Source organism: Equus quagga, chromosome 2 (genome assembly GCF_021613505.1).
Source record: "Equus quagga isolate Etosha38 chromosome 2, UCLA_HA_Equagga_1.0, whole genome shotgun sequence".
NCBI classification, from domain to species: domain Eukaryota; kingdom Metazoa; phylum Chordata; class Mammalia; order Perissodactyla; family Equidae; genus Equus; species Equus quagga.
The window spans coordinates 64,719,296-64,747,088 of record NC_060268.1 but is presented as its reverse complement, the minus strand read 5'-3'; the positions used below and the strand labels follow the sequence as shown (position 1 = coordinate 64,747,088).

Sequence of the window (27,793 nt, the reverse complement as noted above, 5' to 3'; positions counted from 1 at the left end):
CTTTTCCCCTTGCTTATCTGTAAACTACCATTCTAACAATGAGGAACCTGTCTCCCACCATCTACTATTCATTTCCTTAATTATTCAATTCTAGTATTCGTGTTTAGTAGTAGTAGAATTGTTAACCCATACCCAGGTGGGAAAAGACTTTATCAACTCGAGTACAGTGCTTATGTGCGGTTCCTTTTACCTTTAGTTTTACAGACTCCATTCCTTTCCAAATCTAGGTCAGCACCTTTTCCTCCCACCCCCTTCAGTGAGGTTGTTTCATATATTTGTCATACAGTAAGATTCTCTTGTCATTGTCTGCATTCTTTCCTAGGATCCCCCAGTGTCTTAAATAATTTTCTAAAAATTTGTATATATTGAAGTTCACTCTTTGTGCTGTATGGGTTGTGACAAATGCTAATGTCATATGTCCTCCATTACAGTATCATACAAAATTACACTGCCCTAAAAATCCTCTATGGTTCACCTATTCAACCCTCTTCTCCAAAACCCCTGATCTTTTTACTAGCTTTGTAGATTTTCCTTTTCCAGAATATAACGTAATTGGAGTCGTGCAGTATGTAGCCTTTTCAGACTGATTTGTTTCACTTAGCAGTATGCATTTAAGATTCATCTGTGTCTTTTCGTGGCTTGGTAGCTCATTGCTCTTTATTACTGGGTAACATTCTGACAACAATATTCCATTGTATTGGTGTACCACAGTTTATCCATTTACCTATTGAAAGACAACTTGGTTCTTTCCAGTATTTTGCAATAATGAATAGGCTGCTTTTTTTCTATTCAAATATTACTCATCTTTCAAATCTTGGTTCATGTGCCACTTCATGGGATTTAACCTTATTAAATGGTCTAAACTGACTCCATCAGCATAGTACATTTGCTTCTATTTAGCGTAATTTAATTTTGGTTTTGTAGCAGAAAGTTAATTGTTTACTAGTTTGTGTCCATTATGAGGTTGCAGTGCTCTTTGAGAGCAAAGGATGCCTCTTCCTTATTTTTCTAACCTTACAGAGTTTGTTATTTTGCACATGCCTGGGTGTTGCTTATTAACTTTAATGGAATGAGTTAGCCTGGCAGAAGGAACAGGAGAAAGGGAGTACCTTGCATTGGAACGATACTCACTCATTGGAAAGAAGTTCTACCAGGAGTGTGGTATTTGAAAATTGTAAATGTTGGGGGTCATGAGGGTCAGAGAACAGATGGTATTTCTGTTAGGCATTTCAGGTGATATCTTAGTCAGACATTGGTATTATGGCAGTACATGGCATTGTGGCTAGTGGTCTTGTAAGTTCAAGCATTCAGCAAGTACTAAAGCTTTTGGTCCTTGTCCAGTATTCCTTCTTTGGTGAGAGACTGCTCAGAGCAAGTCAGGCAATTCAAAGAGAAACTCAGGTAGTGATAAAAAGGGGAAATCCAATTCTGAGAATTGGGCTTACCAGTGTGAAAGTTAGACTAACAGCAAATGTAATTTGATAGAAAATCTCACCTTTGAACCCAAGCTTCTTAAATTCTTTGTTAGGTGTAGTTTGGACAGGTTCTAGGAATGGAGGTTTGGTAATAAGTAGAAAGAAGATGTTTTCAGAGTTGAGGAGCTAGAGATCTGATAGGACCTATCATGGTATTGTGCCTATAGTTAGTTCTTAGAAATTATTTTTAAAGATGATCTCCTCTAATTGCTTAAAATTGATACTAATACTTGGCAACCTTAAGGCTTTCGTTGAGATAAAACAAAGATAAGCACAGTAAGTGGCTTAATTAAAATGTAAACTCTTTAGTTAAGATTTAATTTAATGCCCCTCCTTCCAAAGTGATTGAATTCAATGATAAATAGAGACTTAGTTTCTAAGAACAAATGTTTCATAAATAATGGTTCGATTTTTTTCCCATTATTTTTTTGTAGTTACCTCAAGCAACGGTGAATGTTTGGAGTCTTTTGTTTACTAAATTCTATTTGGGATAGATAGTTGTGAAATTATTGAAAGATGGACAAGCTCCAATAGATTAATTTGGGTAATTGTGGAGCATGTTTTTGTTATGAGATATTAGAACCATCACTGTTAACAAAAACTGTTCAGTTTTTAGCAGATTTATGTATCTGAGTATATTTTAACATCTTTTGAAACAATATAAAGGAGGGATTTTTAACATATGTATCAGTTTCTCATTTAGGTGAATATGAGAAACTTTGTAGATTGGATATTGAGCCCATTGCTAATTATTTGTATTAATAAAGTTTATTTTTTAATTTTAAATGTCATATATGTGCAACTAAGAATATTTGGAAAATTATAGAGGTAGCTGATTAAAATATCATAAACTTATTAATATTTTCTTTAGGATGTTTATCAAATATAATAAACAGGACTAGAGTATTTTGTATGATTTGTGTGTATGTGTGTGGCTCCGTGTACAATCATTGTCAGGTTTTAGTGCCAACATTAAGCTAATTTCTAAAAATGAGTTGGATAGTTTTTCATCCTTTTAAGTTTTTTCCTACGTTTAAGAGAAGAATCATTAGCAGAGAATAATATGTTCCTTAAAGATTTGAGAGATACCAACTCTGTGACCAACTGTGTTTGATGTCCTTTTGGTTTGTTTTGTGTTAACTAAGTTTTTAAGATTTTCAAATCTTGCTTTAGTTAATTTTGATAATTTGTATTTTTCTAGGAAATCATGTGTTGCTTAAATGTTTAAAATTTATTGTTTTTGTGTTCTTTGTAAAATATTCTGTTAATGTTTAAAACATTTTTCTGTGGTGTTAGCTTTCTGTTTGTGTTTCTTAATTTGTTCTTTTGATTTATGTGAGATTTGTCTTTCATTTCTTATTTTCAAATAATTGGGCTTTAGATTTATCAGTTCTACATCTTACTTGTTAGTATTAATTTCTGTTTTTAACATTTTCTTCATTTTTCTCTGTTAAATTATGAAATGTTTTCAACACACACTGTATATAGAAAACGATATAATAAACACCTGTGTACTCACAACTCCACCCAAGCAATAATACATTGCATATAATTGAATACCGTTATGTACTCTGCCCCCACCAGAAGTGCACACTATTATAAATTTGGTGGTTATCATTCCCATTCTTGTTTTCTATTTTCAGAATAGATAGATATTTCCATACAGAATATTTTGTTTTGTTCTGCATGTTTTCAGACTTATGTAAACATTATACTGTATGGATCATTCTAAAACATGACTTTTTCATTTCATATTATATTTTTGAGATTTTTCAATGCTGATTTATAGTCTAGATTCTTTTTTTTTAGCTGCTGTATATAATTGCATTGTATGAATAAAACATAATCTATCTTTTTTAGTGGGCATTGAATTGTTTGTAATTTTCCATTTATAGATAGTGCTATGATAGGCATTCTTGTACGTCTCCTTGTTAAAATGTGTGAGAATTATTCTTGGATATAGTCCATGGAGTCGAACTTTTTGGATATGGTATATACACCTATTGAGCTTTACTGATACTGACAAATGATTCTCTGCAGTGGTGTATCAATTTATACAAATGTCTGGAAGTGACTTTTGCTCCATGTTCTTGCCAGCTTACATTTGTTTGTTCCTTTAAAAAAATTTCTTGAGTCTGCTGCGTAGACCATTTATTTTTAAGTGTTCACTTTTAATAATAATTGCTTAAATGTAGAAATATATACCTCACAATATGACAGTTTTTTTTTCACATATATTTTCCCTTAGTTTTGTCATTTTTCTGTAATTAGTATTATTTTGTTTTTGTTCCTCAAAGTATTTTAAATATGTCTGAAAGGTTGAGGTTTTATATTGAAACTTTGGCTGTTCACTTTTGGTTTTACTGCGTTTTGTAAAGGTAATATACCTCAAATTATTTCCATTTTTTAGAATTTGAGAATTTAGCAATGGATGCTCGAAAAGAAGGTGTACTTTCTTTATCATGTACTCATATTTCAAAAAATGATCTATCTATCATGAATTGCTAGTGGCAGGGTAATGCCTCACTCTATCATTTTGTAACTCAGTTTCTCCTTGTAATCTAATCTTTTTTGCTTGTGATGTTTTATATCATACTATCTACATAAAATTCTATGGAGGTTCTGTCTTTATTATATATGGATGCTTTTGTAAAATGCTCATGTTTTACTATTTCATGTCCATCAGCATGGCAAAAATCAAAACAAGAATCAAAAGTCTGATAATACTAGGTATAGTCAAGGTTCGAAGAAATAGGAACTCTCACATTTCTCAGTGCTGCTGCTAAGAGAGCAGATTGATGAAAACTGTGTACAGGAGTTTGGCAATATCCTGTAAAGTTGAAAATGTGTACACTACAACCTAGTAATTCCACTTTTAGGTATATACTTTAGGGAAACTCTTGAACTCATATGCAAGAATATTCACTGCAGTTTATTTTCTAATAGTGCAAAATTGTAAACAATGTAATTGCCTACAAGTAGGAAAATGGATTACACACTGGTAATTTATATACTGGGATGCTATATAGACGTTAAAATGAATAAGCTTCATCTAAATTATCAACATAGTTAGATCGCAAAAACATATGAGCAATATGATACCATACAAATAGGAGTTAGATACACTTGACAATATAATATGGTGTTTATGAATACGTCTGATATATATGTGTGTGTGTGTATAAAAATGAACTGAAATGATACCAGTCAAATTCATGATAGTATTTGCCTCTAGAGAGAGTGTGAGAAGAAAGTAAGTATCAATTTTATCATTAGGTTTAACATCTGTAAATAAAAGTAAACATCCGAAACATAAATAAGTACCGATGGTAATGTTCCTGGAATTCAAGAAGTGTTGTCACTTTTTAGTCCTGTCTCCAGGTTGTGGGATTATGGTTGATTGTCTTAAAATTGTTTTTGTACTGTTCTATATTTTCTATATCCTGTACAATGAAACATATTTCTCTATTATGATAAGAAAGAAAACTTTAATTTAAAAGACCCGTCTGTCTTCTTTACCCTTTGTTTTCTTTTTTGTGAGGGGAAGTGGAGTGATTGGGACACTTAAATTCCGCTTTGGCCAATATTTAAATTGCCCAGTGTATTGCTTTTTTGTTTTTTCTCTATTATATATTTGCTAATCTCATTAAATTTTTTGTCTCTATTTGGCTTTTCAGTAAATAATTCTACCCATTGTCATAAATCTTATATATTGAATTTACTTTTCTGCTGTGTAGGTTAAAGAAGAGATGCTATGTGAAGCATTAGTTACAAGGAAGACTGTGACAGTGGGAGAAAAGCTTATTTTACCATATAAGCTGGCAGAGGTATGAATAAGTTTTCTTTGATATCAAAGTGTGCTGAACTTTCTTAGAAGTTTGGGTTTGTGTTCTTTCTCTTAACAGAAGGAAAATAACGACAAAGAGCGTTGATTGAAGTATTTTCTGTGCCCTTGAAATTTGTGAGCTTTCCGTCAACTTGGAAACTTAAAGTGGAATGTGATTTTAAGGAATAAACTTACATTTTTTCCCAAGGATCTTAATCTGTTCATCATTCTTAAGTTTCATATTAATATGAGGTGAATAGATGATAGGTAGAATTATAAATGAGCAGTGTTTGACTCGATTATTCCTTTTTGACAGTTTCTTATCTTCTAGCACATCATACTCTTCTGTTTACTTTTTCAGTGTTGGCCACTGCTTTTCACTTCTTTTTGCCTTTTATTTTCTTCCTGACCTCTAAAAGATGGGGTGCCCTAGGACACAGTCTTTGTTTTTTCTTCTCTATATTCTTTGTCCAGATTATCTCACCCAGTCCCATGGCTTTAAATATCATCTGTATAGTGAGCCTTCAGGTGAGATTTATTGCTATAGTGAACCATTATTGTTATTGTAATTATCATTATTATTATTATTATACTCAGGTGTATAGGAGTAGGAAAATTATTGAAACACCTACTATTTTATAGTGTAATTTTCTGCAAGTGATGAGAAATCAAACTATGACAGTTAGTGTAAAAATAGGACGGGAAAAAAGCTGAAAAATAACCAAAAACAAATAGGAAATTTCCTTTAACAACTAAAAAAAAAAAGTTAAAAAAAATGGGACAGGAATATGAGATTAGAAGACACAGAGATGGGGAAATAGTGATTGAACTGTAAAGAATGCTTACTAGGCTGACACTGATCAATTTATCCCACTTTTTGAGGTCCCTCCTAACCGTATGTACAAGTCTACATTTCTTCATTATGTCAGGTATCTTATATTGTATTGTATAGTCTCCAACTTTGAGAGCTCCTTTCTAAACAACAGAAAAAGCCAAACCTTTTAAAGAATCTTGCCCTTCTTTTACATAAAAGTTTAGTACTTTTATATTTTGTTCACAACTTTTTTCATTATAAAATATTTCTTTATTTACATTTTCAAATTCAACTTTTTGTAGCCCCTGCTTTATTTTTGTTTACATTTGTTTGGTATATTTATTTGTTTGTTTAGTAAATATTTGAAAACCGTCTTTATGCCCAGAAATGTGCTAGGCATTAGGGGTAAAATGAGGAGTAGTTCTTAAGGATTTTAATATTTATTTGAAGAGCAGTGGAAAGCTTTTCAAATGTTTTTAGTGAAAAAAGTGTGTTTTTTTTTTTTTTTTTTTAAAGGAGCACTCTGGCAGCAGTGTGAAGAATCAGTTGGAGAGTTTATTTGTTTTCTATAGCTGTGTAACAAACTTAGTGACTTAATACAACACAGATTTATTATCTGGCAGTTTCCATGGATCATCAGTCTGGACACTGGTTAGATAGACCCTCTGCTCAGGGTTTCACCAGGCTGAAGTCAAGATGTCCATCAAAGCTGTGATCTCATCTGAGACTCAACATCCTCTTCCAAGTTCACAGATTATCAATAGGAGTCAGTTGCTTACAGTTTTAGGACTGAGATCCTCAATTTCCCGTTGGCTGTCAGGGGCCATTCTCAGCAGCTAGAGTCTACTTGCCATTTTCTGCCGTATGTTCCTGTCCATACTATGGCAGTTTGCTTCTTCAAGGCCAGCAGGAGAATCTGATGAAAGGATTCAGTCCTTTTTAAGAGCTTTCTCTGATTAAGTCAGCTCTGTCCACAATAATCTCTGACTAAAAAATTAGCTGATATTGGGCCATAATTATATCTTTAAAGTCCCTTCGCCTTTATCATATAACATTAGATAGTTACAGGAGTGAAATGCATCATATTTACAGTCCTGCCTACACTTAAGGAGAGGGGTTATACAGAACATGTACACCAGGGTTTGGGAACCTTGGGGCCATTATAGGATTTTGTCTAACACTGCAGGCAAGAGTGAATGTGGAAAGATGAGTTTGAGGCCTGTAGTAGTACTCCTGAGGAGAAAGGTGTTTACTGCTTTGTCCAGAATGATGACATACTGATAGGGAGTAATGGATATATTTAAAAAGAAAGAAATTTAGATGGTAAAATCAACAGGACCTGGCAATGATTTGCTTAATGGGAAACGAGGAGGAAGAAGGAGATACAAGGATGAATCCTAATTTTCTGGCTTACACATCTATAAGAATATTGGTACCATTCAGTGAGATAGGAAACACTAAATGAGATCTTGTTTGGGTGGTGTTTGGTTGCATACCCAGTTGGGCAAGCTGTGCAGGATAGATTGCAGAGAAACCAAAGAAGAGACCCTGAGATGGCATACAAGACTTAAGGGTTTATTGGGTCTTTCTGGTGGGGAGTGTTCAGTGGCGGCTGGCTGGACGAAGTTGTGCACCCACTCGGGTGTCCAGTGGCAGCCAGCTGGATGGAGTTACCGCTCCCACGAGCAGAGAGAGGGTTGCTTATACAGATGGGAGCAAAAGGCTATGTGCTTGCCAAGAGGAACTGTCCTTGGTACAACTAGTGTTCCCAGGAACAGTAGCTCACGTGGAAGGGCTCTGTCTTCCTTCAAGATGTGATGTTCTTTGAGTGAGATAAGTTAAGATTGGCTTGGCCAGGCCCTGGATCATTACAGATCCCAGCTGGTTGGCATCCTGCCCAGAAGAGGGCCGGAAGGACACATGGTTGTAATACAGCGTGTGGGCTATGGCCCTATACTCTACCCTCCGTGTGTCTGAATGGCCCTTACAATTTTATCATGCCATCTTCTGCAGTTTCCCTTGGGCCAGAGACATACAGGAGCATTGCAACTATGTACCACAACAGCCGTAAAGAGCACAGGTAGAATATACAAGCAATACAAAAAGGCAAGAATGCCAAAGAACTCTTTCTGCCATGGTAACCCCATGGTTGAAGAGAGAGAGACAGCTTGCTACATACCCAGCAATTGGAGTGATTTTGTAAGTCAGTAATGGTGTGTGCCCAATCAGTGAAGAAGTTGGCAGATGTTGTCCTGAGGACAAAAAGTAAGGTGTTTAGAGAGAACTAAAACAGGGAGGTCATGACTGTCCAACAAGACACACACGGTTGTAGAGGTATAGGATAAGGGAGGAACGACACTCTAGAGGGAAAGGATGACACTGCCTTGGGGAATGAATCAGAGGCCCTGGATTAGTAAGTTTGGAGGTTTTGGGTGACCTTCCCACAATAAAGGGTGTTACTGTGATATTCTGTTCTAAGTCTGTCCCCTAGGGGCTAAGAGACCACACCAGTGGGGCTCCATCTGCCAGTCCCAGGGCCAAGTGACCATGTGGGTCCCAGTAGGGAGTACTTTTGGCAGAGGCAAAAGCAAGTTGTTCTGAGTGCTTATCTATGGTTGTAGCTTTTCTGCTTTGTGGGCTGTTGTCTGTAGATGTACTGTTGTATTGGGTTCTTGTGTGAACATCTGATATACACTAGGTCCAGTGTGTCTTTCATGTTCATTTAGTTGATCTACGGCTGTTGTTAGGCGTCTCATCCACTGGGCTAGGGTCCTATCTTCTGACCTTAATTATTTTTTCAGCAAGCCATTCGTTTGTTCCACTAGTCTCGTGGCTGTGGGGTTGTATGATAGGTGACAATGCCCATGTATGTCCATTTGGTCAGTCCACATCTGTACCTTGTGGCCGGTAAAATGTGTACCTTGGTTACTGTCGATGTCAATGGGAGTACCGTACACAGTGCAGAGGTGTTCTAGGTCTCTAGGTGGTCTTTTCTGTAGCCTGTTTGCTAGAATATGCCTGCAGCAGTCCTGTATTCGTGTTCACTCAGGTAAGGGTATATCGGCAGCCATCAGAAAGGGGCAAGGGCCTGATGTAGTCTACCTGCCAGCGTTGAGTGGGCTGATTGCCTCTGGTGATTTGGCCTGTGTCCTGGGGAGTGGCCCTGGGGTCTCAGCAAGGAAGAAGAAGGGCACGCCTGGCAGATCTGTACTATGTCAGCATTGCATAGGGGGAGGCCCCAGGCCTTGGCATTGGCCCGTGAGGTCCTTTGTGTCCAGTCTTCTGGTGTAGCCACTCTGCCACTCTTTCGGCTGGCACTTCTTCCAGGAGACAGATCTGAGCTAACTCGTCTGCTTATTGGTTCCCTGGTGGCGTTGTCACCTGATGTGCAGACTCATGGTACACTGTTACCCTCTTTCCATGGACTTGCTTCCTGGGCCTCTCAGTTCTTCTTCCCTATATTTTTCATGCCCAGGACTCCCTCTAGGCCCTTGGACATTTTTGGGGTGTCCCCATACTCATGCAGTAGGCCCTGTCTATCTAGAAGGGCTGTGACTGGCTCCCATATGAGGACACTGACCAACTTGGAATTTCCCCTGAAGATTTCCCCTTCCCATTGCCCCTAGTCTCGGTGCTCATGGGGGTTTCCTCGGTCTCCTGGCTGGTTTACCAATTGTCTGGCCACACGTCCAGTTGGGCAAGCAGTGTGGGATAGGTTGTGGAGAGTCGGAAGAAAAGACCTGGAGACAGCATATGAGACATAAGGGTTTATTAAGTCTTACTTGTGGAGAGTGTCCAGTGGAGGCCAGCTGGACAGAGTTACCACTACCACGAGTGGAGAGGGTGCTGCTTATATAGACAGGAGAACAAAAGTGCTTGCCAAGAGGGACTGTCCTTGGTGTGACTAGCCATCCCGGAACCGTAGCTCATGCGAAAGGGCTCTGTGTTCCTTCAAGACGTGATGTTCTTTGAGTGAGATAAGTTAAGATTCAGGTTGGCCAGGCCCTGGATTGTTATAAATCCCTGATGGTTGGCATCCTGCCCAGAAGAGGGCCAGAAGGACATGGTTATAATACGGCATGTAGTCTTTAGCTGTACGGGTGGGAAAATATTAATTGATATTTGGGCTTATTGAGATTAAGCCATGATAGGCAGGACTGCATTTCAGAGAAAAGAGGCTGAAAGTCTAATACTGGGAGTAATGGGGTAACTAGGCATTTTATTGGTGCATTTTGGTATATCTGGATTCCATCTGACTATGATATTTTATAAAAATAGTACTTAATATAAACCACAAATATGTAGGTTTTAGTTTTTAATTGAATATGAAGGTCTGCCTTTTAACTAAAAATATACATTATTTATATTTATTGTGATAACTGTTATTTTTTTGTATTGTTTTTGTGTCTTATGCTTGTTTATTTAGTTTTAAAATATTTTACTTTTGCTGAATTTGATCTGATTGTCTTCATTCTTTTTTTCCCCCCTTTGGGGAAAAACAGAATGGTTATTCTGTCTATATATTCTACTATTGATATTTTAAAGATAATTTGTTGATAACTTGCTTGAGTATAGAATCCTAGGGCCACATTCCTTTTTCTCTTGGAACTTGTAAACATTTTCCTCTTTTCAAGTTTCTGCTGTTGAAGACAGAGAATTTGATACCTGTCTTCTCTTTCCTATGTAGGTAATGGTTTAGGTCATTATTTTGTGGTCTAGAAACTTGAAGCTTACAATTTTTTTTCACTGAAATTAATCATCTATGTGACAGTTTGTAGTATTATCTTTGTTTTACAAATGTGTTCACTGCAACCTAAAAGTTTAAGTAACTTGACCAAGGTCACATAGCTAGAATAAGTAGAGAAACTGGAATTGGAAGATAATCTAGCTCTTAATCATTACCTTGTACTTCCTCTAAACTTGTGAGCAGAGATATAAATGTGTGCCTGAATATACAAGCTTCAAAATAGGTCCCTAGACTATAAATTATTAGGATTTGTACTCTTCCAAGTGCTAAGATTCACTTCTCTAAGATATGTGCCCCCTTCTTTGTTTTAGATTGTAGTACTTCCTAATTATTGAACTTACTTTAACTAATAGACTTTACTTTTTAGAACTGTTTCAGATTTACAGAAAAATTGAGCAGACAGTAGTTTTCATAAACTGGGAAAAGCTTAAAGTGAGGGAAAAAGTAAATTACGTTGACTCGATAATGAAGGAATTGTTACTCTGTCTTGGGATGGAGAAATTCTAGAGGTCACTGTGGATGACAAGCTGATGACAACCAGGAATGTAATTGTGGTGGTATTATAATTAACTTTTAAGAGTCTGACTAAAATTCTACAGATAACTGATGCCTTTTCGCTCACAGGTTTATTCCTCTGTCTGGAATACTCTTCCTGACTTTAGCTGGCAAGGTTCATTTGTTTGTAAACTTTCTATTTTACCTTCTTTACTGGGTTAAAGATATACCCCAATTTTCAGTAAAATTTTTGAATTGTGTGACCTACATTTTGTTTTCCTTATCTTTCATGGCAGTTTTAGCCTAGATTCCCTGAGTTGAACTAAATTAATGAGTATATATAGAAAACTTCGATTACAGGCTATATATATTGAGAGAAAAATTACTTTCTAATTCAGGATAGTAAGATTTCTTTCTTTCATGAGAGCAAAGCACACTTTGTTATGATATCTTAGATTATTGCCAATTTCACTTGTATTCCTAACCCTTTTCTTTCTTTTCAGGCTGTGACAGTGAGGAACTCCATGGCTAAGTCCTTATATAGTGCCTTGTTTGACTGGATAGTTTTTCGGATTAATCATGCACTTTTGAATAGTAAAGATTTGGAGCAAAATATCAAGGTAGACATACATTAGATTATTATATATTTTTCCTGGAAAACTGTTTTAGTAAAATAGTTAATACATGAAATTTAAAAACACAGAATTATATGGAATAATAAGTGAGAATCACCTTTTATCTGTATTCCCTACTGTTTCCCTCCTTATTTCTGTTTTCATTACCGTATTCAGGGACACTGTTGTTCCCTGTGTCTTTCCAGACCTTTTTTCTTATCTGCTTACATTCCTGTAGATGTATATATACAGAGTTGCTTTTAAACATAAAAATAGAATCATGCTATCTATATTGTTTCTAACTTGTGTTATTTTACCTAGTGTGTCTTGAAATATATCTAGACCTCATTATTTTTAATAATTTTCTAATATTGTATAGTATGCATGTGTACTATAAATTCTCCCATTAAAAATATATTAATTTGTCGTATTGTTATATACAATGATGTAACAAATATTCTTTGTGCACATTTCTTTAGGATAAAATCCTCAGAATGTAATTTATATACATTTATATGTGTCTATATATAATTTATGTACATTTTAAAATTTTGGTAGCTATTGCTAAATTGCTTTTCAAAAAAGACTGCACTTCCACTATTATTGTATGAAAGTACCTATTTCCCTACACCTTTACTCACAGTGGATATTATCTATTTTCATCTGCGAATCTGATAAGGAAGACTATCCCATTTTATTGCCAGTCTTTTCAATGATAGATGAACGTCAAGTATCTTCTCATGTTTTATATCTTTTATTATATTGTTATATATTTTTTCTATTTTTAAGTTGTTCATTTTGTCTTTTTGTTATTTCTTTTTAGGAGTCATTGTGGATATTGCAGAGACTCATAGTTTGATATATATTGCAAATATTTTCTCTTGACTTTTAAGATTTGTTTATGTTGTCTTTTTGAGCTCATATGTTTTAAATTTTTTTGTGCAGTTAATTCTGTCATTCTTTTCCTTTATTGTTCTGGGTTTTATTTATGTTTCTTCCATGGAGAAGCCTCTTCCAGCCCAAGATAATAAAATATTTATTGGCATACTTTTAGAATTTAATTTTTTATGCTCAGGCCTTTTTTTCCAATTGGAATTTATTTTTTAATATGGCAGATTTTAGATATTTAACTTTAATAATTTCAAATCCATTTTTATTTCCCAACAGCTTTTATGGAATAGTCTACCTTTTCAGACTGATTAGGAATGTCATGTTTCTTACTTAATCCTATTGTCTCAAATGTAAAATTGCTTTTATATGAACTTTTCATGCTTTGAGTAAGACCACAGTTAGAAAATTAATTTTAATTGCAATCTAATTTACCACATTGACTTATTTTTGAAGATAATAATTTTCACTGTTTTTCATAAAGGCTTAGCATTAGTCAACAGAATTAATCAAACAAAATACTCTTAATGGAGACTTTTAAAAATCTCTTAACTATTTATCGCTTATTACATTGATTTGCCCAGTGTCTCTCTTAGCACCAGCAGAGAAAAGTTGTTTTTATTTAACCAAAATTGTCATACAACTGTATTTTAAGAATGAGATGAAGTAGGGGGCCAGCCCGGTGGCGCAGCGGTTAAGTGCGCACGTTCTGCTTCTCAGTGGCCTGAGGTTCGCTGGTTCAGATCCTGGGTGTGGACATGGCACTGCTTGGCACGCCATGCTGTGGTAGGCGTCCCATATATAAAGTAGAGGAAGATGGGCACAGATGTTAGCTCAGGGCCAGGTTTCCTCAGCAAAAAGAGGAGAACTGGCAGTAGTTAGCTCAGGGGTAATCTGCCTCAAAAAAAAAGAAAGAAAGAATGAGATGAGGTAGTGACAAGAATGTTGGTTTGGAGGTTTTAGAACTGAATACTCATCAACCATAGTAAGAAGTTAGAAGATAAATTCTAGAAGTAAAATATCAAGAAATAGAAGAATAAATATTTGTGTGCTATACTATTACTATTTCATACCAAATAGCTAAAAGATTTGAGTGTTGTTGACTTTAGGGAGCCGAAACTGAGGTTGAAGAAAGGATTGTTTTTTGTTATAATCCTTTTATAACTATTTAATGTGACAAACCTCGAACAATTTTTTTCTTTAAAAAATGTAATCCGTAATTTTTTTTACTTTTTATTGAGTTCATAGTAGTTTACATTGATGTGAGATTTCAGTTGCACATTATTTCTTGTCTGTCACCATATAAGGCTCCACTTCACCCCCTATGCCCGCCCCTGACCCCTCTTCCTCTGGTAACCACTGAACTGTTTTCTTTTGAACAATTTCTTTTTCGATAATTTTTTTTTTTGAAGATTAACCCTGAGCTAACATCTGCTGCCACTCCTCCTCTTTTTGCTTAGGAAGACTGGCCCTGAGCTAACATCCATGCCCATCTTCCTCTATTTTATGTGTGGGACGCCTGCCACAGCATGGCTTGCCATGCGGTGCCATGTCTGCACCCGGGATCCAAACTGGTGAACCCCAGGCTGCTGAAGCAGAACATATGCACTTAACTGCTGCGCCACCGTGCCCGGCCCCTGATAAAATGTTTAACTTCAAAAAACCACATATTCTGATATCTAGTTTCGTTCCTGTCTTGCACAAGGCTGATTAAACATACTTAGCTTAGTTCCTAAAGAAGAATTCTGTTAGGATATAAAAGTTAAAATAGGACAATTATAATGTCCTCTTGGCATAACCAGGCAGAGTTAGGAGTAGCCTAGCTTTACTTAAGTAACCTTTTGACTTCCCCATTCCCTTATCTCTTAGAATTTAGGGATTTCTGAGACTGAGATAACAGGCCACTAACCCTGCTTTGCACATTTCTGTAGAGTAAGCAGTGAATTACATGTGTTAAAATTTTAGATGTATTTTTACAATTAGGATAAAAAGAAAGATGAAGATAAAGAGAACTGGAATGCTTTTTATTTGTGATGTATTTTGTTTGAACACCGGCCCTCCCAAAAATCTCCTCTGCACTGCTGTAGAACTTTGAGCATTTGTTGTTTATATTGTGGCTATTATTCATGAAATAAATTTGAGCATCTTTTTTTTAAACATAATTCTTTCCTGTTTTACAGACTTTGTCCATTGGCGTTCTTGATATTTTTGGATTTGAAGATTATGAAAATAACAGCTTTGAACAGTTCTGTATTAATTTTGCTAATGAACGTTTACAACACTACTTTAATCAGCATATTTTTAAATTGGAGCAAGTGAGTGCCTAAATGCATGTATGTTTGCCCCCTCCTACCCCTGCAGCCCCACTTCACACACAAGTTTTTGAGTCATAGTCATCATAAGCATTTTAAATCTTGTATTTCAATATGGATATTGTAGTCTTCGTATCAGTGTAAGCAAGTGACAAATCAGAGCGTAGTTGTTGAGCCGTATCATATAGAATTTCCTTTCTTATTTTTTTTTATTGGCCTTAAGTAGATTTAATAATATGTGTTTGTTTGAGTGAACCTTTGAATGAAAAGATGCATGGATTTGTTTTCAAGTTTCTGTTGGTGTTGTTTATTTTTAATTCCTGCCTTGGGCCTGGCCACTGTGTGTAATGCTAAGTATGCTTGTTTGATTGGTTTGGTCTGTTAGTTCCAGGATGGGATAGAGGAGCTTGTTGATAGAATCTTGAAGCAACTCAGAGTATGGATACAAGAAAACAGAACAGTGTAGAGAGACCAAAATGGGTAACTAGATATTTCTTGTGAGAAGCTCAAATTGAGTTAGTGTAGAAAGAGTGAGACATCATTTTCCATGAGAATTCTTAGGGTAAATGCAAGGTTAAAGAAGATGTTGGTTCTTTTTCCAAGCCAAGTTGGAAGTCAGTAACGAGTTGAGATTGTAGCTCATAATTTCAGTTTGTATATGAGGACAGAAGCAGCAGCAGAGTTCACATTTGACTCATGGGAATTGATTGAGAAATGAAATGAAGAGAAAAACTACAACAGGTCTAAAACAGAAAGAAAAAAAGGATCTTCCTTATCACTGGGACTTGTTGGCCTCTGTCCTAGCTTTAAGCACCTATATTTTGCTTAAATGGTGGTAGAGACTGATTAACAGTAGCACAAACAGTGTTAGTCCTGGCCGTCTTGATGAATGCTTAAAGTTTTTAAATATATAACCTTTTAGCTAGACTCTCCAAAAGATGTTAAAAGATAGTATGTCTTGTTATAATGTTAGCTAACATTTATGTAGTGCTTGGTATTTATCAGGCAGGTACTGTTTTTATTCTGGCTTTATTACTCAAACCTTAATATTCTGGCTCTGTAATTCTTGCTTTTAACCAAAAGCCGAGCTGGAATTGATCTCTTCACTCAGTCCAGTGTTCTTTTAACTAGATCATGCTAAGTTAGTATTTTTTAACTCTTGCAAATGGATATATGTGTTGGAGGAGTGGAGGAAGCATTTTGTTGACTTTGTTCTGTATTCTTTTTTTTTTTATGCTTTTTTTGGTGAGGAAGATTGGCCCTCAGCTAACATCTGTTGCCAATCTGCCTCTTCTTTTTTTTTTTTGCCTCCCCAAAGCCCCAGTACATAGTTGTATATCATAGTTTTAAGTCATTCTAGTTCTTCTGTGTGAGATGCCGCCACAGCATGGCCTCATGAGTGGTGTGTAGGTCTGTGCCCAGGATCTGAACCAGTGAACCTCAGGCCGTCGAAATGGAGCGCGCAAACTTAGCCACTTGGCCATGGGGCTGGCCCCTGTGATCTGTATTTTACAAAGTAAGGCATCAATTGCTCTGTGGATTGTTAAACAGAAGATTGGTTAAATTGCTTTTGAGGAAGAGAAATGTTCTCTTAATGTGAACTGAGATTGTTCTTACTTTTTCTAGAAGTCTAGATTAGACATGGAGGAGCCACAAGAAATAACTTGCCTAAAAACCATGTATAAAAATAAAACCTTATAGTTCTTGGAAAACATATTCAAAACTAGTAGGGGGTGGGTGATCCTTGTTTATTTGCAACCCTGAGTATCATAATTTTGGGCAATGTGGTGGAATTATGGATCAGAAGACTTAGATTGTAAGCTATATCTTTTCTTTTCTTTCAACTCTCAGTATTCTTTTCTGTAATTTGTGACGTGATGGGTGTGTTTTTGATGTAATTTATGGAAAGTTTAGAGTTTACGGAAAATTTAGAGACCTTACACCTCTTCACCCATCCCATCTGTTTTTTTTCTTCCTTTCTCTCTCTCTCCATGTTTTTCCATCTAAAATGGATTTGCTGGGAATAAAAGATTTTAAGGCAGTTTAAATATTAAGTGTTTTATTTATTTGTCTATCACTGGTACCTAGTGTGAGATGGGTGTACCCAGTGACTATTGGTTAAATTCAATTGAATAGAAAATCAGTTAAGTAGATAAAAATTTTTTTAAAAAGACAATAGAAATAAAAAAAGTATCAAAGATACTTTGGGAGGAAACATCTTGAAAATCCCGATTACTCATGTTCACCTGTAACTTTTTTCCAAAAGTAATGCATAGCCATATAGGATGGGAGAGAGATATAATAATTGTGATTCAGGATAAGTGCTATAATCAGATATAAGGTAAAGTTGTGATATAAAGGAAAAGTTGATAAGAAGTTCCTGAACTTCTGCGAAGATTTCCCACGTGTGATTCTGGAATCTAGTTTTGAAGAGAAGGTTGAGCTTACCAAATTGTCAGTGCAGTAAAGATATTTTAAACAATGGTAACAATATCCTTAAAACTGTGAGGCATAAAACAGCATGGCACTTTTGATGAACTGAAAATAGTTAATATAGCTAAAATACCAGATATAAAGATGGAGACATGAAGGGAGATAAGTTTGATGAAATAGCCTAGGGTCAGATAGTTGTGGGCCTTATTTGTGGTGCAGAGAAGGTTAGAATTTTTCTTTTGGAGAATGAGGAGCTATTTGAAGCATATTTAGCAGAGGGCTTGAATTGGAGCCGTGGAAGATGGACTGAAGAGAGGTGAAATGGAGGGAAGGACATGATGTATGAGCCACTTGAAGTAGTGTGGGTGAGTGATTCTGAGTCCTGAATCAATGTCTTAGTAGAGATAAGAGAATAAGAGACAGACTAAAAGAGATTTCTTTGATTTGAATATATATTTTCTATTATTTGTAACACTGCTGTCTTCTAATTTCCTTTACTTGCTCAGAATTATCCTTCAGGTCATTGATTCATCAGTAAATTGAATAACAGTTGTGTGTGAGGCACTGTGCTAGGCTTTGAAGATAGAAAATTTAGAGTGTAAAGATCTTATCGGAGGACTTCATAATCTAGTGATTCTTTCTTTTGTCTATCCCACTTCTGGAGATGTCAGACTGGGAAATTTTTACCAAACTTGCCTTGCAGAACAGTTAAAAAAACTGGACAAAATATATTTGAATGCACTAAAGTACCTTCAAATAAGTGAAGTTTTACAGGGCTTAGTGCTATAAGAAGTTAACCCAGGGAGATGAGCCCAACATTTGGGGACTGCTTTGTTTCTGGAGACATTTCTCTGTTCTGGTAGAGGGCTACTGATTTTGAAAGAGCCAGACTTTGAGAATCTGAGAACTGTAACAGGGTTTTCTCTAGATTTAAGAATAAGGAGGTGCTCCCTGTTAACTTCCACAGGATTTAGGTAGAGGCCTCTAAAGGTTATATCTTAGGAGTAAAGGTAAAACAGAAATAGATCAGGCATCATAGGGGCTGAAGCCCAGTTTAAAATCATCTCAGTTTCTGATTGGGTTAAAATAGCATAGAATTTGTAGTGTTCTTAGCCACCTGTCAAGAGCAAATTTAATCTCCAGCAGAGGAAGAGATCATCCTAGTGCTGAAATTACCTCTGTAGTTTTTTCAAATAGAAGATCCAGCATTCAAATTTTTAACAGAATTTTTTTTTAAAGACATATAGGAAGGGAAACCAACATGAATGAAAACCAACAGAAAGGAGATAATAGACAGTATCATAGGGGATTCAGATAATGATGTTGTCAGACATGAACTTTAAAGTAACAATGGTTTTAAGAAATTTTTTTGGAAAGTGGTATTTTTATTAAAGAACTACAAACTGTTAAAAAAAAAAAAATCCTGGGGGCCATCCCCATGGCTGAGTGGTTAAGTTTGCGCACTCTGCTTTGGCCACCCAGTGCTTCACCAGTTCAGATCCTGGGTGCGGATGTGGCATGCTCATCAGGCTGTGCTGAGGCGGCGTCCTACATGGCACAACCAGAGGCACTCACAACTAGAATAGACAGCTATGTACTGGGGGGCTTTGGGGAGAAGAAGAAGAAGGAAAAAAACCCCCAAATTTAGGAAAATCTAGAGCTAAAAAATAGAGTAAAATTAAGAACACAATGATAGTTTTAAATAGTTAGTTAGATAGAGCTTAAGAGAAAATTAGTGACTTGGAAGATAGGCCAGAAGAAAATACCCAGCCTGATGGATAAAGGTAAAAAAGGAGAATAAAGATAGTATAAAAGACATATGGGGGTATGATGAAAAGGTCTAACATATATGTAACAGGAATTCTGTAAAGATGTATATGAGATAAAGAAAGAGAACAAAATAGAAGCCATATTTGAAAAGGTGGTGGTTGAGAACTTCCCAAAACTTAAAACGCAAACCAAAAAAGTCCGACAAGCACACATTTGAGAAGCTCTAAGAATCTAAAGCATGAAGTACAAAGACAACCATATGGTAAACCAAAGCCAAGCAAAAAAAAATCTGAGAAGCAGCCAGAGTGGGGGTGAAAACAGTACCCTTAAAGAAACAACAATAAGACTAGAAGTCAGTCTTTCGGGGGAAACAGTGGGTGTCAGAAGACAGTGGGGTATTTTCCTTAAAACCGAAGTATGTTATTTGGACAGTTTCTAAATTATCCCCGTTTTAGCTCAGAGAGTCAGGAATGAATGAAGAGTAATAAACATTGTAAAAAAGTAGGTGAATCTAAATTGAATATTAACTAAATTAGGCAAAGGTAAAATACCTTTTGTTGTTTAATGTTTATGTTAAACTAAAATACATGAGTATGATAGCATTCAATTCAGGAAGGGATTACATGGAATTTAAAGTATTCTAAGATCTTTGTATTAAATGCCAAGTGGTAGAAGATTTTTTTCTGTTAGATATTGATAAGTTAAGGATGTATATTATGATTTTAGGATAACCACCAAATAGTAAAAGAATATAGAATTGTCAAGTTAATATAGGGAGTAAGTAGAGTAAAAACAACTCTAGTAATCCAAAAGAAAACGAGAAAGAAGAATAAAAGCAATACTAAGAAAGCAGGACAAATAGCAAATGGTAAGATGGTTGATTTAATCCTACAACTCTCACTGATTGCGTTAAGTATAAATAGATTAATTGCTCCAGCTAGAAGCCAAAGGTTGTCAGACTGGATATAAGACAAAACTAAATTGCTGCTTATGAGAAAGACACTTTAAACATGAGCATACAGAAAGGTTAAAAGTAAAAAGGTGGAAAAAGATTTAGCAAACAACAAAAAAAGAAGTGGTATAGCTGTATTAGTATCATATTTTAAGCACTGCTAGAAATAAAAAGGAATATTTGATAATGCTATAAGAATCAGTTCATCAGGAAGTATATAATTCAGAATTTATAGGTACCTAACATTGCCTCAAGGTATATAAAACACAAGTTAATGACTAAAAAAGAAACATATTTTTGCAATTTTGGTGGAATATTTTAACATACCTTCCTGAATATCTGATAGAATAAGCAGGCAAAAGAATTAGTAAGGATATAGCAGATTTAAAACACCCAGAGGTTGAGGGTGGGTGCTTTTGTGGATACCTAATCCTGCCTGCCCTTCAGGTCAGAATGCCAGTTTCCCTGGGCCTATGGTCTGTATCAAATAAGGACCTAGAAGAATTTTAAAGCAAAGACTTACTTGACATATGTAGATAATTGCAAAAACTTTATAAAATTTGTTCATATACTGGACCATAAAACAAGGGTCAACTTTCAAAGGATCAAAATCACACAGATTTTAATACCATAATGAAATTATGCCAGAAACCAAAAGAAAAAAAGATGACTGGAAAATATTTGTATGACTAAAAATTAAGAAATGTACTTCCAAGTACCCTAGAGGTTGAAAAATTAGAAAATGCATTGAACTTAATGAACGTTACATATTAAAACTTGTAGAATGTGTCTAAAGTTGTATTTAGAGGAAGACTTTATAGGTGTTAGAACATTTTAAGGTTGAACAGCAATGATCTAAGTATCCCTTGCAACAAATTGGAAAAAGATCAGCAAACTGAAGTGAAGGAAAGAAGAAAGAAGTAAATAATAAAGATAAAAGAGGAAGTTAAATAAAAGCAAAAACAAATATACCATGGGAGAGGATCAACAAAGTCAAAAGTCATACTTTGAAATGACTAATAACGTTGATAAACCCCTCAAGAAATTCATCTGAGTGAGAGACAGAGACAAAGACAAAGGGACATAACCAGACTTCCAATGATAACCAGACTTCCAATGATAAACGTCATTGTGGATCCTACACATATTAAAAAGATAATAGGATACACTAAACAACTTTATGTCCATAAGTAGACTTGTCAAATGTTATGAGAAAAAACTTTGCAAAACTGACACAGAAGAAATACAAAATCTGATTCTATAACTATTAAAGAAATTTGATATCTGATTAAAAACCTTTGCATAAAGAACATTGTAAGCCAAGATGGCTCTATTGGTGAATTCTACCAAGATTGAAAGAAGAACTATCAGTTTGACATAAATTCTTATGTGGACTAGAATAAAAGGGGACGATTCTCAATGCTTTTTAGGGGGCCAGGATAACATTGATATCCAGATCTGTCAAGGATATTTTTAGAAGTGGAAATTAATGTCAGTTTCGCTCATAAACATAGATTCAAAACTTCTAAACACTTATATTAGCCAACTAAATCCAGCAAGATACGTAAAAAGATAATATGTGAGAACCAAGTGGAATTTTTTCCCCACTGTGTGTTACATCTAACCAGTAATCAATTTAATTTATCTATAAACAAAACGAAGAAAAAAAACTCATAGTGCTCTCAATAGAAGTATAAAAAGCGTTCGACAAAATGACACATCCATTCATGTTAAAAGAAAAAAAAGCCTTAGCAAACTAGGTTTGGAGGGGACTTTCTGATAAAGGGCATTTACAAAAAACCTACAGTTAATGTTATACTTACTGGAAACAGACTGAATGCTTTCCCCCTAAGATTGGAACAAGGCAAGGATGTTTCTTAAGAGTTTTTTTATCATGAACATAGGCACATGAGGGCATCCAAATGGGTAGTAAACATAGGAGAGTTTTCACTTATTAGTCATTAGGGAAATTAAAATTAAAACCGCAGGGAGATACCCCTCGGCATTCACCAGAATAACTAAAATGAAAAAGACCGAAAATACAAGTATAAGATACTATGCACAGGCAAGTCCCATACACTGATGGTAGGTGCATAAATTGGTACAGCCACTTTAGAAAGCTGTTTGGCAGTATCTGCTGAGGTTATACATGTGTAGTTTGTAAGCCTGTGTTTTCTCAACATGTGTATAAATACACGCCGGAAGTTTTGTGCAGAAATGTTCATAATGACATTATTTTTAATGGCCAAAAGTTGGGAATAATTGTAATGTCTATTAATAGTACTATGGGTAAATAAATTGTATATAAATACTCTATAGCTTTGGTTCTCAAAGTGTTATTCTTCCCTTACTGTCCCTTTCTGGTAGCATCAGCATTACGTAGGAACTTGTTAGAAATGCAAATACCGGACCCCACCCTGTTCCTACTTATTCAGAACTTCTGGGCATGGGTCCTAGCAGTCTGTGTTTTAACAAGCTCTCTGTAATTCTTTTGTACATTAAAGTGTGAGAACCGATGCTCTTTAGTAGATTTTGGCATGCTTTTTCTGTAAAGGACCAGATAAATAAGTCTTTTGGGTTGTCTAGGCCCTATGGTCTCAGCTTTGCTGTTATATTGAGAAAGCAGCCATAAATAATGCATAAATGAGGGATTCTGGTGTTCCACAACCCGTGTTCTACAGCAGTTAAAATCAATGAACTTTAGATGCATCCTACAAGATGGATGTGTCTCTGAAATATAATGTTGAATAAAAAGAAAAAAAGCCAGATGAAAAGAGTATGTATTGTATGATTCTATTTATATAATATTTATAGACAGACAAATCTTTTCAGTGGTATTAGAAGTTGAGATAATAAACTTTGGGCAAGAATGTCTGAATTGTCATTGGGAAGAGGGGATGAGGAGAGATTTTGGATTGCTGATAATGTCTACAAACATCCATATGCCTGTACTGTCTAGTACGCTTTTGATCCATGCTACAAGAAAAAAGAAAGAGAAAAATAAATCTTGCCTACTGCCACTTGGGGTGACCTTTACATAGCAATTACTTACTTGTGAAATTGTTAATTAAAAGGAAAGAAATAAGCATTTACCTTTCCCAATTAGAGTAACTATAGTTTATACTAGGGCCCATTTTTCTTTATAGGATAATAATACTAGTAAAAAATGATAAATTACAAAATCACGATTTTGCAAAACCACCATTTTGCAGAGAAGTGTGCAAGTGTTATCAGTGAATACTAAAACCATCAGGTGAACAGGATATTTACGTGGTGCCTAAATATTACTGCAGTGTAGAGAATTATCTCTTTTAGATTGTCAGAGGCATCTTTCTGAAAAACAGTTTAAAAGTACAAGCATCACAGGGATAAGTAAAAGAATATTTCCCAGGACAAAGAAAAAGTAAGAAATAATGGGGGCTTCATGAAGGGTTTTGAGTAGTTACTTAAGGCCTGAGCTTTGAGTTTTTTAATCTTGGAATTTGAAACCCCCACCTCCACCCCTTTTTGGGAAAATATGCTAAGGGTTTTATTTTGCCAAAATTAAGTATGTATGGATTCCATGTGATTTATATCAGTGATTACTGGAGGTGATGGTTTTCCACTTTTCCCAGACATTGTTTCATTAAATTCATTGCTGATCATCTGACAAATAGTCCTTTTTGATGGCTTAAAGTCATGTGGGAGAGATTAGGCTTCTTCATATTATTTATTTTTATTTTTTTTGCTGAGAAAGATTCACCCTGAGCTAGCATCTTTTGCCAATCTTCCTCCTTTTGCTTGAGGAAGATTCACCCTGAGCTAACGTCTGTGCCAATCTTCCTCTACTTTGTGTATGGGTGCTGCCACAGCATGGCTGCTGACAAGTGATGTAGGTCTGTTCCTGGGAACTGAGCCCAGGCTGCTGAAACGGAGCATACCAAACTTAACCACTAAGCCATGGGACCAGCCCCTCTTCGTTTTATTTTTTCTTAGTGCAGTCATCAGATAGTGTGGCTAAAACAAATCAGCCCTCAGTTTTGATCTGAATGGTATCCCAAATAGGATTTGAATAAAAAATTTTGATTGCATGTTAAAGGAGACAGACATATATTCTATCAGGATTTTATACAACAAATTATACATTATTTTATTGTCTGGATTATTGATTCAAAAGAGAAAAGTTAGACTATTCTTTTAAGCCTGGTAAAAGCTTTTTAGCCTTTATTATCATATATCTGTTATTTTCTGCAAGATGAATAAGTTGTTAATTTATTTCCTAGGAGGAATATAGAACTGAAGGTATCAGCTGGCACAATATAGATTATATTGATAATACTTGTTGCATAAATCTTATTAGCAAGAAACCAACAGGACTGCTCCATCTTTTAGATGAAGAAAGCAAGTGAGTATGATTCTTTTCAATTTTGTTATTGGCCATTTGGGCTTTTCATGTCTTCTGAAGTCCTAAACTTTCTTCTTACCTTATTAAATAAAGAGCCAAAGTTTCCCTTGTTTGCATTTTTTGCATGTGTTTTTGTGTTTCTAGGAAAATTGGATAGACTTCACTTCTAAACTCATTTTTCCTTAAGTTTTTCCAGATTTCTTCTACAGAGTCACTTTGATGTTAAATTTGTTGCCATTTTGTTGTCGTTAAGTGTTCCTCTCTTCTTGAATTGAGTTTTAGATATGATATCTATTTGCAGTTTTCAAATTTAGCAGAAAAGAATATCATTATAGATTAGTGATGTCTGCTATGTCTGTGCAGGTGATAAGTGGCAATATATGCCAATTGTTTGCCATTTCTTGTCAACACTGTTCAATATATCAAACTTATATATAAGCTTTAGAAATAAAGATTCATATAGCATCCTCCAGAGTGTTCTCAGTGCTCTATAAAGTATTTATAGTTAAATTATCCTAAGAGATGGCAGATCTGGAATTGAAGAAATCAAAGTGATGGAGTATTAGTAGGTTTTCTCTGGCTCTTTAATAAAGTACTTAGAAATTGAATTAGGTCACCTGATTCCCAGCTTAATATTTACTCATTAAACTAGAATATAAAATACTGGGGATTTAATATCATAGGTAGGATGACCATACATCAGGTTTGCATGGGAGAATTTAAAGTTTATGCCTGTTGTCCAGTTTAGTTATCCTGGATTGTATGGTAAGTTACATGTCACACGATTAATATGCCATAAATACTCATAATTGTTACATAGATATATAATATGGAGGAATGCCAAATATATTAGCAAGGAGACTGCTAACAGTTACATCTACCCACTCTATCACCAGGGTGTATTAATCTAAATGAGTAAAAATGTGGTTAACACAAAAAATATTTTAAGTTTGTGTCCGAAGTTGGGTAGAAGTTTCTTGTATTGCTGTATATGCCCTGAAACATATATATCTCTTATAAAATGATAAGGTTAGTGGTTCTTAACTTTGTGTGCATACCTTAGCTCAGGTGTACTTTATTTCTGGAAAGCTTCAAAGATCTTGATATTTATTGTTGAGAATGGTTGTGGCTGATAATGAAATGATAAACAGTTCTTTTTTTTGAACTATTTTATGGTAACAAAAGAACAAAAAAGTTTAAGCAATTTGAGAAAAAGGTCATATAGGCAGTAAATGATGGACTAGAGATTCAAAACCTCCAGATATTTCTGACTAATAAACTTGTACTTTGAAGTATTATCCGACATTGCTTCTTCCATAATACTTAGGCTATATAGTCAGAAGTTCAGGATGTATCCCATCTTTATTAAGTACCCTCAGCAAATCTTTTAGTATCCTTGGTCCTCGGTTTTCTTGCTTGCAAAAAGAAAATGATGATGATAAATGATAGTGCTCTCTGCTGTGTGTCTTAAGGAGGTTGTGAGCAGCAATTGAGATAGTGGATATATAATTAAAACTTTAATAGAGCAAAAGGATCTTGTTTGGCCTGTCATTCTTTAAGCAAAATTTCATTGAGTCTACATCTTATACAGAGACTGTATTTTTCTGGTCAGTTGCTACTTCACATAGATATAAATGTTGCCTTTTTATATCACATTTATATGATAAATATATGAAATGGATAGTATTTGAATGCACATAAATATGCCCATTTATATCACATAGATATAAGTGAAGAAAGTGTCATCTCTTTGTTGTTACCCAGAAGCTTCTGGGGTTAAGCCTTGTGGCCAGAAATTACAGGGAGACAGATTTTGGCTCAGTATAAGGAAGAACTTTCTAATCATTAGAGCTGATTACAAGTTGCTTCATAAAGTAATGAAATTTCCCATTATAGTAATTATTTTGCATCATCTGTCAGGATATTGTTGTAGGTTGGAGACTGGACTGAAAAACCTCTTAATCATCCCTTCAATTATATTTCTATGTTCACTCTTCCATAAAAATTTTTAATAAATCATAATATTATTTTCATCACTTTATGAGTTAGTCCTATTGTTATTACCTCCCCTTGTAAATAGACCACTTTTGTCTCTATGCTTTAACATCACAGAAGATGCAAAGGCATGAAATATTTTCCCTCTGCCATGTACCTTTATAAAGAGAAATTGAAAATAAATTAGTCATATTTAGGAAGAGCTATTTTGTGAATCACTTAAACTGAGTATTTTTTTCTCTAAAAAATATTTTGTTCTATAAAGGATATATAATATGAAATATATTCCTAGTGGTGTTCCTACTTCATTCAGTGTGTATATAGTGTATCAGATGGATGGGTTTGAAGTCAGAAGTCTTGTTTAATCTTGTCTCTGCTCTCTACTGGTTGTTTGACCTTGGGCAAGTTACTTAAGCTAGATTCTAAAGGATGCAGTGTGGAATTTAGAAAGGAGAAATAGTGTAAGCAAATTTAGGTATCAATAGGATGTTCATACCTATAGTACTTGAAGTGTAATATGCTGACAGTTCTGGCCGGACCTTGAAGCTTGTTAGAAATGCGTAATCTCAGACTTCCACCCCAAATGTTTGAATCAGAAGCTGTATTTTAACAAACTGAAGTTAAGATCAGGGCATTCATTTAGGACAGCATTTTGTCAGTCTTGCCTGCTCATAAGAATTCCCTGAGGAACTTGTAAATATTACTGACATGTCACTACCCTAGCATCAATTCACTAGAATCACTGGAGGTGGGGTCCAGGCATTGGTATTTTTGAAAGCTCCAGAGGTACTTCTTATATGCATAGCAACACTAATCTAAGGCTACCCTTGCAGATAGCCTTTGGAGAACACTAGATGAAGAGCTTTGAAATGAGCAATAATGTCTGATTTCCCTCTGCCATGTACCTGTAAAGAGAGGTTGAAAATGTTCTAAAGTCTTGCTTGATAATGTAGTATGTATCTATAAATGTTTCTTGAATGCAGGACATGTGAGCTTACTTTCCATCTTTCCTTGTTTGGAATAAAAACTGTTCTCACCACTCTGGAAAACAGTATGGAGGTTCCTCAAAAGTTAAGAACAGAACTACC

The 27,793-nt window shown here is 35.2% G+C and overlaps 1 protein-coding gene across 8 annotated transcripts in view; it reads left to right on the top strand.

Moving 5' to 3' along the window:
* Positions 1-27,793, top strand: part of LOC124233768 (unconventional myosin-IXa) — a 289,503-nt gene that overhangs the window by 94,284 nt on the left and 167,426 nt on the right. For all 8 annotated transcript variants that reach the window (XR_006887148.1, XM_046650967.1, XM_046651007.1 and 5 more), the window contains 4 exons: positions 5,213-5,302; positions 11,861-11,977; positions 15,040-15,174; positions 24,589-24,710. Coding sequence is in view for 7 of the 8 variants with exons in the window: in XM_046650967.1 (XP_046506923.1) it covers positions 5,213-5,302; positions 11,861-11,977; positions 15,040-15,174; positions 24,589-24,710 (464 nt within the window). In the remaining variant the exon portion in view is untranslated. The remainder of the gene's footprint in view (positions 1-5,212; positions 5,303-11,860; positions 11,978-15,039; positions 15,175-24,588; positions 24,711-27,793) is intronic.